This window comes from Staurois parvus, unplaced genomic scaffold, assembly GCF_062004578.1.
Source record: "Staurois parvus isolate SC_StPar_1 unplaced genomic scaffold, SC_StPar_1.0 ptg000154l, whole genome shotgun sequence".
NCBI lineage: Eukaryota > Metazoa > Chordata > Amphibia > Anura > Ranidae > Staurois > Staurois parvus.
This window is the reverse complement of record NW_028317950.1, coordinates 1490254-1504159: the sequence shown is the minus strand read 5'-3', so window position 1 is coordinate 1504159 and position 13906 is coordinate 1490254. Positions and strand designations below refer to the sequence as shown.

The window sequence follows — 13906 nt, the reverse complement described above, 5'->3', positions numbered from 1 at the left end:
ACTGATCACTGTACTGGTGATCAGTGCTAATATAAATGTCAGTGGCAGTTAGTCAGTTCCCCCCTGTCAGAATGCCCGCCGCAGTGCCGCTATATATGATCGCTGCCATTACTAGTATAAAAAAACACAAATAAAAATTCCAGTATATATACCGCCATTTATAGACGCTGTAACTTTCAAACCAATTAATTTACACGTATTGGGATTTATTTTTTAGCAGACATGCAGCAGAATACATTTTGGCCTAAATTTATGAAAAAATTAGATTTTTAAAATTTTTTTTACTGAACGTGTTTTATAGCAAAAAGTCAAAAATATATATATATATATTTTTTTTTAAATTGTCGGTCTTTTTTTGTTTGTAGCGCAAAAAATAAAAAATGCACGGGCGATCATATACCACCAAAAGAAAGCTCTTTTTGTGGGAATTTTTTTTTTTTTACTGGGCATGTTTAATAGCAATAATAAAAGTTAAAAATATTTATTTCTCAAAATTGTCTTTTTTTTTATAGCGCAAAAAACGCACAGGCGATCAAATACCACTGAAAGAAAGCTCTATTTGTGCGGGGTAAAAAATTTAAAGTTAAAAATATTTTTTTCTCAAAATTGTCTTTTTTTTATAGCGCAAAAAACGCACAGGCGATCAAATACCACTGAAAGAAAGCTCTATTTGTGCGGGGGAAAAAAGTAAAAAATTAAAAGTTAAAAATATTTTTTTCTCAAAATTGTCTTTTTTTTTATAGCGCAAAAAACGCACAGGCGATCAAATACCCCTGAAAGAAAGCTCTATTTGTGGTGGAAAAAAAGTAAAAAATTAAAAATATTTTTTTCTCAAAATTGTTTTTTTTATAGCGCAAAAAACGCACAGGCAATCAAATACCACCAAAAGAAAGCTCTATTTGTGGGGGAAAAAAAGTAAAAAGTTAAAAATATTTTTTTCTCAAAATTGTCTTTTTTTATAGCGCAAAAAACGCACAGGCGATCAAATACCACCGAAAGAAAGCTCTATTTGTGTGGGGGAAAAAGAAATTTAAAAGTTAAAAATATTTTTTTCTCAAAATTGTCTTTTTTTTATAGCACAAAGAACACACAGGCAATCAAATACCACTGAAAGAAAGCTCAATTTGGAAAAAAAGGACATAAACTTAATTTGAGAGCAGCGTTGCATGACCGCGCAATTGTCAGTTAAAGTAACACAGCACCGTATCGCAAAAAAATGGCCGGTCAGGAGGCGGGGAATCCTCTGGAGGGCAAGTGGTTAAAAAAAGGAATTAAGTATCCAGGACAGGGATAACTAGATACACACAAAATTACACACAAGATGGATTTTTTGGTGAACTTTTTACATCTCCTCGTAGTTGCAGAATAAGTACTTTTAAGTTTTTTTTTTGTTTTCCGTTTACATTAACAAAAAAAAGCCTTAAAGAAACAAAAACATTCTCCGGTAACGGACAGATTGGATGCTGTAACTTGAAACCAAGATAACCACGTATCTTACATGTAGCGGGGTAACTCAAGGGTCTCAAACTGCTTCACGATCTACACAGGAGACCAATGCCACGAGTTTATTCATTTTTTTTTAACCAAAGATAAAACCTATGAAAGGTATATCAAAAGGTAAGCGTGGAGCACTAGGAAGGAAAAAGATGGCACTGGTGAAAGTTTTGATTCTTTTTTTTTCTTTTATTTTCTATTTTTTAAAAAAACTTCTCCGTTCACAAATCAATGAAAAAAAAAAAACATTATACAGACACTACAGATACAATCAGGTGGATAAGTATAAAAAAAAGACCTGAAACACTTATAAAAAATTTTTTTTTTTTATAAAATACCTAAAGTTCCCTGTGTTTTTAGAGACCAACTACCTAGCTTTAAAAACAATTATAAACAAAATTTCCCTGATCTACACCCCTTATTATCTCGATTAAAATCCTTAACACTTATCCTGGCCTATATGGTGGGATCATAGCCCATCCCCCGCTGCGTGCGACTGACTCCATACCGAAATAGACAATACTGCTACACTCAAGGGGATGAGTATAAAAAATACCTAAAACATCTTTAAAAAAAAATACGTACAATGACCAGTGTTTTTAGGGAATTATTCTAAAACCTGCACACCAACTACCAAGCCAAAAAAACATTTCTAAAAAAAGGTTCTCTTCTCTACAGCCCTTCTTATCGCAATTAATTTCTCAATCCTTTATCCTGGCCCATATTATGGGATTGTGGCGAAAAAAAAAAAAACCTAAAAAAAAAATACCCTTAAATTCCTAGTGTTTTTAGAGATATATTCCACAAAATATACACCAACTACCTAGCTTAAAAAAAAATAAAAATTCTACAATAATTTCCTCTGATCTACACCACTTATTATCTCGATTTAATATCCTCAATCACTTATCCTGGCCCATATTATGGGATCATAGCCCATCCCCCACTTCGTGCTAATGACTCCATACCAAGACAGATAATACTGCTACACTCAGGTGGATGAGTATAAAAAATACCTAAAACATCTTTAAAAAAAAATACGTACAATGACCAGTGTTTTTAGGGAATTATTCCACAATATGCACACCAACTACCAAGCCAAAAAACATTTCTAAAAAAAAGTTCTCTTCTCTACAGCCCTTCTTATCGCAATTAATTTCCTCAATCCTTTATCCTGGCCCATATTATGGGATTATGGCTAAAAAAAAAAAAAAAAAAAATTTCTCTGATCTACACCACTTATTATCTCGATTTAATATCCTCAATCACTAATCCTGGCCCATATTATGGGATCGTAGCCCATCCCCTGCTTCGTGCCAATGACTCCACATCGAGACAGACAATACAGCTACACTCAGGCATTAAAAAAATGCCTAAAACCTCTACTAAAAAAAAGTTTAAAAATAAAGTTTAAAAAAACTACCTCAACTTCCTAGTGTTTTTAGAGAGATATTCCACAAAATATACACCAACTACCTAGCTTAAGAAAGAAAAAAAAAATCTACAAAAATTTCCTCTGATCTACACCACTTATTATCTCGATTTAATATCCTCAATCACTTATCCTGGCCCATATTATGGGATCATAGCCCATCCCCCACTTCGTGCTAATGACTCCATACCAAGACAGATAATACTGCTACACTCAGGTGGATGAGTATAAAAAATACCTAAAACATCTTTAAAAAAAAATACGTACAATGACCAGTGTTTTTAGGGAATTATTCCACAATATGCACACCAACTACCAAGCCAAAAAACATTTCTAAAAAAAAGTTCTCTTCTCTACAGCCCTTCTTATCGCAATTAATTTCCTCAATCCTTTATCCTGGCCCATATTATGGGATTATGGCTAAAAAAAAAAAAAAAAAAAATTTCTCTGATCTACACCACTTATTATCTCGATTTAATATCCTCAATCACTAATCCTGGCCCATATTATGGGATCGTAGCCCATCCCCTGCTTCGTGCCAATGACTCCACATCGAGACAGACAATACAGCTACACTCAGGCATTAAAAAAATGCCTAAAACCTCTACTAAAAAAAAGTTTAAAAATAAAGTTTAAAAAAACTACCTCAACTTCCTAGTGTTTTTAGAGAGATATTCCACAAAATATACACCAACTACCTAGCTTAAGAAAGAAAAAAAAAATCTACAAAAATTTCCTCTGATCTACACCACTTATTATCTCGATTTAATATCCTCAATCACTTATCCTGGCCCATATTATGGGATCATAGCCCATCCCCCACTTCGTGCTAATGACTCCATACCAAGACAGATAATACTGCTACACTCAGGTGGATGAGTATAAAAAATACCTAAAACATCTTTAAAAAAAAAATACGTACAATGACCAGTGTTTTTAGGGAATTATTCCACAATATGCACACCAACTACCAAGCCAAAAAACATTTCTAAAAAAAAGTTCTCTTCTCTACAGCCCTTCTTATCGCAATTAATTTCCTCAATCCTTTATCCTGGCCCATATTATGGGATTATGGCTAAAAAAAAAAAAAAATTTCTCTGATCTACACCACTTATTATCTCGATTTAATATCCTCAACCACTAATCCTGGCCCATATTATGGGATCATAGCCCATCCCCGCTTTGTACCAATAACTCCACATCGAGACAGACAATACAGCTACACTCAGGCAGATAAGTATAAAAAAAAATAGCTAAAACACATGTAGGAAAAAAAAGTTTTAAAAAAAATACCTAATATTCCCAGTGTTTTTATAGAAATATTCCACAACATGTACACGAACTACCTAGCTACCAAAAAAAAAAAAATTTTTCTCTGATCTATACCACTTATTATCTTGATTTAATATCCTCACTCACTTATCCTGGCCCATATTATGGGATCATAGCCCATCCCCGCTTTGTGCCAACGACTCCATATGAAGTAATTTTTTTTACGAGTACCTGATCATATCCCATCCCCCACTTCATGCCAATGATTCCATATCGAGTAATATTTTTTTTTAAGAGTAGCTCTCTGTTGATGTGGTGGCATGATTTTTTTTTTGTCAACTGCTAGTAGTTTAGTAAGTTCAATAACCTAGTCACATCTAGTAGGAGTGGTATTACCTATCCATAGCAAAAGCATTTCTCTACGTGGATACAAAATTAAAAATTCTTGATAATTTAGAGCATTGGTATGCTGATGGCTGACTGAATCATGGTAAATTTTAATACATTGCATAATTTATTGTTGAAAGGCAAAAAAAAGGCCCAAAAGCAAAACCGATACGCTAAGACCAGTGGACCATTTTACAGCCAACATTGGGTAAATGTGGACTTTCTCAACATAACACAGGTTACCAAAATTTACTTCACAGTACAGTATCCCTCCCCAACACTGTTATAGAAAAAAAAATGGAAAAATGAAAATATATATATTTAATTACAAAAAAATTATATATATATAATTGTTTCGTAATTAAATATATATTTCTATGTTTACATTTTATATATATATATATATATATATATATATATATTATATTATGATATTTTTTCATTTTTACATATATATATATTTTTTTTTTTTATATATACATATATATATATATTTATATATTTATTTTTTTTGTTATTACATATATATTTTCATTTTTCGATTTTTTTTTTCTATAACAATGTGTTGGGGAGGGGTATTATATATTTATATAATACTAGTAAAAGATGTAACACTATACCACATGAAATGTATACACTAGGCACTTTAGGAAAAGATTTATATTTTCTAAAGTATTTTATTACATATAAATGAATTTGACAAGTCAATTTCATGATAAGCGTTCAATTTACATGCCAACATTTCATAAATTACCGCTTAGGAATCTAGTCGATAAAGTATCGAAAAGGCTGGCATCCCATAAAACGTGTTCTTTCCAAAAAGCCAAAGACATCACAGATGTTCTTAAAATTAGAAAGCAAAAATGGGGGAGAAAAAAAAAATATAAACATCACAAGGACACATTCCACTGCAAACTCACTAAACACAAATACAGGGAGCTGCCAGTTAAAGGAACCGCAGCCTTGGGAATCCAAACATTTTTATGGGATAAGGGGATTTAATACCTTCTGAAGGGGTGGTAGTAAACCTACTTGAAAATTGTAAAAAAAAAAAAAAAGAACCAAAACAAAAAACTAGGATAAAAGGCATAATAAACAAAGCAATAGACTTCACCTTTCATCAGTTCAAAGCTGTCACCACAATAGATGACCACTGCTTATTTGCTGGATTTTTACTCTTTTGTACATTTATTTTATGAAATAAACCTGATTGTGGTATGTTTTTATATTTAACCAAAAAGGCCTTGAAATACGCGTTTTCAATAAAAAAAAAGTTTTTAAAGCTAAAATAAAATCCAATCTGCAATATGATATACTGTCTAACAAGGTCTTAAAATCTATCAAATAATGACATGGTTTTCTTTTATTAATTTGTATTAATACTGTATATTTATTCATATGAATTTATTATAAATGGCTTCTGTTTTGTAACCATAAGAAAAAGAAAAGCTCACAAATAAATACCTGGTAAAAAATATTAATTTTTTCTTCTTTATTATTTGCCTCCCTCTGAATGAGAATGCATAATAGATTTCATGCTTCATCCTATTGATACTTCAACATAAATGTTAATTTCCAGTTTGGAATCCCATACCAACATATCTGGGACCTAAAACGGAGATCTGGTCCTAGTTCATATATTATAGCCACACTTTGCAGCACTAGGGTTGTCGGTTCGAATCCCAACCACGACACTACCTGCATGGAGACTGCATGTTCTCCCTGTGCCTGCGTGGGTTTCCTCCGGGTTCTCCAGTTTCCATCCACACTCCAAAGACATGCTGGTAGGTGAATTGGCTCCTGTCTAAAGCCGACCGTACACGGTTAGAATTCTGAAAGAAATTTCTTTCGAGAATCTTTTCTAAGAATTTTCGGTCAAATTTTGCACCATTAGTGGGCCACAGCAACGGCCGATTTTCAGGCGAACATCGAATTTGAGCGATTAGGCATGTTGGAAAAGTTTTGAAAAATGAACGAATTTCGCAAATCAACGATGGGAGAAAAAGAAATGAGCCTGAGCTGTGACCTGGAAAGAAAAGAAAATTCTTGGCCATGAAAATTCTTTTCTGTAGCAACATGAGCTGAAATGAAAGGCTCGGTTGGTTGAATTTCGAAATCAACGGCAGCGGCGGCGGATTACAAAACGCAGGAAATTTCTCGTTTTCTAAAGAAAATTCTTTCAGATTGGACCCGTGTATGACCTGCATAAGTTGGCCCTAGTATGTGAGTTAGGGACCTTAGATTGTACGCCGCTAGAAGGCAAAGATTTCCATCCATTTCTATATTCATTACAGGTGTTTATATGGCGCCAACAATTTCCACGATGTTTCATATATATTGTACATTTGCATCCGGTACAAAAGTCGCGGAAATTGTTGCCGCCATATAAACACCTGTAATGAATACAGAAATGGATGGAAATATAGAATAAATAAATAAGGTAGCGGCTCATTATTATTACCTTTTTCCATATATTTGTTTATTTAATTGGCAGAAGAGTTGTGAACTGATTGCAATAAGCTGATTTACGAAAAGGACTCGAGAACGTTCGCTCGATAAATTCGCTTCCCCAATCGCGTAAAAGGCAAATCTCTGTTTACTTATTTCATCTGAAGAGCAGGGCCCTCTGTATTGTATCATAACTGTGTTTGCCCTCACGTTGTAAAGCGCTGCGCAAACTGTTGGTGCTCTATAAATATCAATTATTAATAATAGTATTAGTAATAATAAACATATATAATAATAAATTATTAATAATAGTATTATTATTAATAATAATAATAATATAATATTTGGAAAGCTCGATGGAATATTCACACTTGCGTGAACATTCTTCAGGACTTTAGTAAACCAGCCGCTTTATCTTTCACCAGTGGACTACAGTCTACCGAAATCTGACCGTCGCCACTGATTGCAGCTCAATCATTCACCATGGAGTCTTTGGATTGACTGGAGCATTGTGTGCAAGATTCTCAGTCCTAATATGTCATGCGATAATTGTTACAGTGCTGGAAGAAGGTGGCAGATCAATAAATCAATACTACTTCAGGGGATCAATTAATCAATAGTACTTCAAAAATGATTGCTGTAGCCGCTATAAATATGGCTTCTGTGAAAAAATGAGACACACATTTTGTAAAGATTAACAAACATGAGAATGCTTCCTGTGTTTTTTTTTTTGTTCATTTCTGATTTAATTAGCAATGATGCATTTACAGTACTTTTTTCAAGGGCAACAATCACTGGGTTTTCTGTGCTGTTTTTTTTTTTTTTTTTAATTTCAATTTATTAATGACATATGTACAGTATTTTTAAACAGTAACAATCATTGGGCACATTTTCTTTTTTTTAGTTTCTGATTTTATTAACAATGATACATATACAGTATTTTTTAAGAGGGAACAATCATTGGGCATGTTTTCTGTTATTATTTTTTATTGATATTAATGATACATTGACATTATTTTTTAAAAGGCAACAATCATTGGGTATATTTGTTTTTTATTATGATTTTTTAATGACACACGTACAGTATTTTTTTAAAGGGTAACAATCACTGGGCATGTTTTCTGGGTTTTTTTTTCTGATTTTATTAACAATGACACCTATACAGTATTTTTTAAGGGGATAACAATCATTGGGTGTGTTTTTTTTTTCTTTTTTATTCTATTAACAGTGATACATTTACAGTATTTTTTAAGGGCAACAATCATTGGGTAGGTTTTCTGCTTTTTTTTTTTTTTAATTCTGATTTATTAATGGCACATGTACAGTATTTTTTAAAGGGCAACAATCACTGGGTATGATTTCTGTGTTTTTTTTTTGTTTATTCTCTGATTTTATTAACAGTGATATATACGCAGTATTTTTTAAGGGGCAACAATCATTAGGTACGTTTTTTTCCCTTTTTTTTATTCTGATATTAACAATTGTACATATACAGTATTTTTTAAAGGGCAACAATCATTGGGTATGTTTTTTTTTTATTATGATTTTTTAATGACACATGTACAGTATTTTTAAAGGGTAACAATCACTGGGCATGTTTTCTGGGGTTTTTTTCTGATTTTATTAACAATGACACCTATACAGTATTTTTTAAGGGGATAACAATCATTGGGTGTGTTTTTTTTTTTTTTTTATTCTATTAACAGTGATACATTTACAGTATTTTTTAAAAGGCAACAATCATTGGGTAGGTTTTCTGTTTTTTTTTTAATTCTGATTTATTAATGACACATGTACAGTATTTTTTAAAGGGCAAAAATCACTGGGTATGATTTCTGTGTTTGTTTTTTTTTTGTTTATTCTCTGATTTTATTAACAATGATACATACACAGTATTTTTTAAGGCGGCAACAATCATTAGGTATGTTTTTCCCCCTTTTTTTATTCTGATATTAACAATGATACATATACAGTATTTTTTAAAGGGCAACAATCATTGGGTATATTTTTTTTTTTAATTCTGATTTATTAATGACACATGTACAGTATTTTTAAATGGTAACAATCATTGGGTATATTTTATTTTTAATTCTGATTTTTTTAACAATCATTCATATACAGTATTTTTTTGAAAGGGTAACCATCATTGGGTATGTTTTGTCTGTGTTTTTTTTATTCTGTTTTTATTAACAGTGATGTATACAGTATTTTTTAAAGAGTAATACTCATTGGGTAGGTTTTCTGTTTTTTTTTTTCTGTTTAATTCTGTTTTATTAATGATACCTGTATAGTATTTTTTAATGGATAATAATCATTGGGTACATTTTCTGCTTTTAACAATGGTACATGTACAGTATTTTTTGTAAACAATCATTGGGTGCGTTTCTTTGTGTTTATATTTTATATATATATTTCTGATTTTACTAACAATGATACATATACAGTATTTTTTTTACAGGGTAACAATCATTGGCTATGTTTTCTGTTTTTTAAATTCAGCTTCTACTAAGATTGATATTTTTTTCAAAAGGTAACAAACATGGGTATGTTTTCTGTTTTTTAAATGTTGCTGCTGCTAAGATTGATAAATATATTTTTTTAAAAGTTACAATTATGGGTAAGGTGTCCTTTTTAAACTCTGCATAAGAAGTATTCACTTTACAAACAACAAAAGTCAACAGTATTTTGCCTTATAGTAAAAATAAATTAACCTTGATTGTATGACGTGTGCAATGTTAGATGAACATACAACTTTTTTTTTTTTTTTTTTTAATAATATAAAAATGTTTAAACTTTTTTTAATAAAATAACAATGTTTAAACTTTTCTTTTTTATAATGTTTAAACTTTTTTTATATTTCTTTTTTTTTTCATCAGAATTGGCAACTCCAAACTCAAACTTTAAATGGGTGGACACTTTAAATGATGGTGAAAATTAACCAGGTAAGATATAGAAAAGAATGCTTTAACGGTTGCATTGATCGCATATGAGTCAAATGTTATGAAACTTCAGTACGTCATGCAAGTTTGGAATGCGCGTTCATCAAAAGCAGTTAATAAATATTTTTGAACAGAAACATGTGAACAGTCCTGACCTAGAGCCATGCTGGTTATTTGAAAAGACAACGACATTTGTACGTCCGAATTATTATTGGTCTGATGCAGAACTATGTCATATAATAATACACCAGATCAGAAATGATTGCTAATCAGTCTACAGACCATATCCCTTCAGCCTGAAAATCTAAGAATTTACAAAATTTAAATTTCACATATATGCCATAAAAATACCATTTTCATTATAAATGACCTAAAAATTAACTGATTTATTTTTTTATATATCCCTAAAAAAAAATCCAATGGTGGAAGGACTGCTATAGGAGGAGGTAGGGATGGGGCCATCATTCCCTGACGCTGTCCAGTGCTGTATCTTTTCACACTTCTCCCATTATAAAGTGATAACGATGCATAGTTAAAAGCAGATTTGAGGCTCCTGTAGACCAACGTTTTTTTTTTCCCCAGCGCTTGACGCGTATTTGAAACTTGCTATTTACCGCTCTAAGGCTGCGCTTGATGTTTGACCTGCTCTGCATTTCTTTGGATGCAGTAGGTTCCACTAGGATGTACTTGCGCAGGTCAAATGTAGCGTTTGTGTTCAGATGCATGCAACAACAATAAAACTCAGCGCCTGATGAAACACCCATGCACGCAAGCCCAAGAATTGCTCGCATGACCGCGAAAAGATGACTTTCAAGCTCAAATGCAAAGTTACGCACCTATAGCAACTGTTACGGGTTTTGTCTTGCCTACATTTTGACTTGATACTAGGTATCACTTTTGGTTTGCATGTAGAGCATCCCTCCTTGCGTCCTTTATTGAATACAACTATAACTGTTGGACATGACAAATGGCGGCAGACGTTCCTGTACTTCAAAATAGCTTTTAATTGAACCTGTCGCAAACATTAATTTTCTGTCCACAAAAAGAAAATCAAAAAGCATGGGGACGTTCTAAAAGAAATAATATAAAATTAAATATTTGTAAAAAAAAAAAAATCAGGCTGCCTACCTCATCTCTCCAAACGCACCAGGGTAGCCTTCCATCCATGGGGTCATCTCAGTTTTCATGGTACTGCCATATGGAACCCTACCCAACATGGCGGTTGCTGGATACCACGTATCAGCAGAAAATTCCCCATCCGGGCCAGGCGGTACGTGGCTTCGTGGATAGCTGTACAAACTGGCGTCCGTGTATGAAGCGGTGGTCTGTCCTTCCTCAAAGAGGGAATGCCAATTAGCAGACGGGCCACAGTGGGGAAAGCCAGAAAACTCGCCGTATCTGCTAGGTCCACCCCAACCGCTACCAGCAAACTCCATGGGGTTCTCCATCTTTATCCTGCCATGTGGGGTAAGTGCCATCTGAAAGCTGTAATAGTCCCTGCCCGGGTAAGTAGGAGTGTCCTCCATAAATGCAGTAGGCTTGTATAAGGTCAGGCTTGGCATGACCTCCATCCCACGGCTTCTCAAGCTCCCTGGCTCTGGCAGTGCCATATCAGTGCAGGGCTGCTCTTTATCTTCTGTGGGCAATGAACTGCCATCCTCTGGGGCTTTGCCAGGAGAATAAGTACTCTGGCCAGCCCTCCTAAAGGCACCTTCACGGTACTGGGAGGATGAGGTGTCACTCTTGTCTTCCTCAGCCACTTGGCACGTCTGGGCGTCCATAGTATGATGAGGGGGCCCCGCGAACATGCAGTCGCCTCTCTGCCCCTCCCCTGCGGCACTCAGATGTTCCAATGCCTCCATGCTGAGTCCTAGGGACACAGACACCGCTTTGCAGATTTCTTTGGCGCTGTCGGAGATGTCCTCTGGACAATCTTCTTTGGAGGCTGGTTCTGAATTACCTTCCTCTGTCATCCCTCTCTGATCACCCAGGATCTCCTTCAGTTCGGTGGTGCAGTTGTTGAGCGTGAACTGGGGCGCTTGGTTTCGCGGGCTGCAGGGTGGTGGGTCCGACTGCGCCCCCTGTGGTTCTCTCCACGGGGTGCCCCGGGCTTCCGACCAGGTTGAGGACTCGTTCCAGGTGGGATGGGGGTGAGCGCAGGACGAGATGGGGCTGGAGGTGTCCAGAGAAGCAGCTGATCTCCTCTCAGCTTGCAGAACCTCCCTGACGCTCAAAAAAAGATTCTCAAAGGCTCCACGCATCATTTTCCCCGAAGGCTGCTTGTAGACCCCCCCGAGTCCAATGTGCACCTCCATCTCCCGCCCCTAGTTGGGGTGAGTGCCAGAGATAGCGCCAGGGAGTGTACCAGAGGTAGTTCTAGGGGCACTACCAGGGGTAATACTAGGGACCGTGCCAGGGAAAATGCCAAGGGGAGCACCAGTGGTAGTGCCACAAGTAGCACCAGGAGAAATACTAAGGGTAGCGTCAGGAGCAGTTCCAGGTACAATATTGGTAGCACTACAAGTAATGCAAAGAATTGTTCCAAGGATAATGCCAGGTGTATTGCTGAGGGTAGCAAAGGGATTTGCAAAGAATAGTTTCAGGAACAGTTTCAGCTACAGAAGCAGAGGTAGTGCCAAGGACGGTGCAGGGGCAGTTCCAGGTACAGCACCAAAGGTAGTGCCAAGGATAAATCCTGGGTAGTACCAAGGGTTGCTCTATGGGTAATGCAAAGAATCGTTCCAGGGAAGTTACAGGAGTAATGCCAAGGGTAACACTGGGGGTAATGCAAAGAAGAGCTTTAGGAGGTGTTCTGGGGTAATGCCAAGGGTAACACTGGGGGTAATGCAAAGAAGAGCTCTAGGAGGTGTTCTGGGGTAATGCCAAGGGTAACACTGGGGTAATGCAAAGACTTCCAGGAGGTGCTTCAGGGATAATATCAAGGGTAGCACTAGGGGTAATGTCAAGGAAGAGTTTCAGGATGTGTTCCAGGGTGATGCTAAAGGTAGCACTAGGGGTAATGTAAAGAAGAGGTCCAGGAGGTGTTCTGGGGTGAAGCCAAGGATAACACAGGGCAAAATGCAAGGAAGAGTTCCAGGAAGTGTTCTGGGCTAATGCCAAGGGTCGCACATGGGGTAATGTAAAGAAGAGTTCCAGGAGGTGCTTCAAGGGTAATGCAGGGGCGTTCCAGTAAGTGTTCTGGGGGTAATGTCAAGAAGAGTTCCAGGAGGTGCTCCAGAGGTAATGCAAGGAAGCTTTCCAGAAGGTGTTCCGAGGTAATGCCAAGGGTAACACTAAAGGTAATGTCAAGAAGAGTTCCAGGACGTGTTCCGGGGTAATGCCAAGGGTTATGCTAGGGGAAATGAAAAGAACAGTTCCAGAAGGTGCTCCAGCAGTAGTGCCAAGGGTAGCACCAGACGTAATTCAGAAGATTATGCCACCAGCAGTTCAGGTACAAAGCCGGGACTGGTGCCAGGGGTAATGAGAAGTTAATGCCAGGAACAGTTTCCAGAACCAGGGGTAATCCTACAGATCAAGCCAGGGTGCAGAACAAGGGCTAGTGCCAAGCCTGGTGCCCAATCCAGTCCCTTCCCCCTCCTTCGTTCCTCTCTGGGACCTCTACACCGGAAAGTCTCCTCTGCCGACCTCACACTGGTTGAGATGAAACTTCTCCAGCTCGGTCCTGTCCTCTTGTGTTAGTACAGCTCCGCCATACGCCGCCCCCACCAAACTTTACACTGCCTATGGAATGGCTCCTCACTGACTGCCTCCCCCCCACCCCCACCCCCACCCAGAACCGTCAGCTCCTCCTCATCCCTACTCCATGGACTTCTCACAACTCCCGGAGATGGCTGTGTGCACCCCGCAACCACCCCGCCGCGCTCCGCTCCCTACTGCTCTGCACTCCGCGCTGTCTGCGCTCTGCGGGGGTCAC

The 13906-nt window shown here is 36.5% G+C and overlaps 1 protein-coding gene across 1 annotated transcript in view; it reads right to left on the bottom strand.

The window, feature by feature from the left end:
* AR (androgen receptor) overlaps window positions 1-13696 on the bottom strand; it is a 316158-nt gene extending 302462 nt beyond the window's left edge. The window contains exon 1 of the mRNA XM_089674898.1: window positions 11101-13696. Within this exon, the coding sequence (XP_089531024.1) occupies window positions 11101-12287 (1187 nt within the window). The 5' untranslated portion in view covers window positions 12288-13696. The remainder of the gene's footprint in view (window positions 1-11100) is intronic.
* Between the last annotated feature and the right edge of the window lie 210 nt (window positions 13697-13906).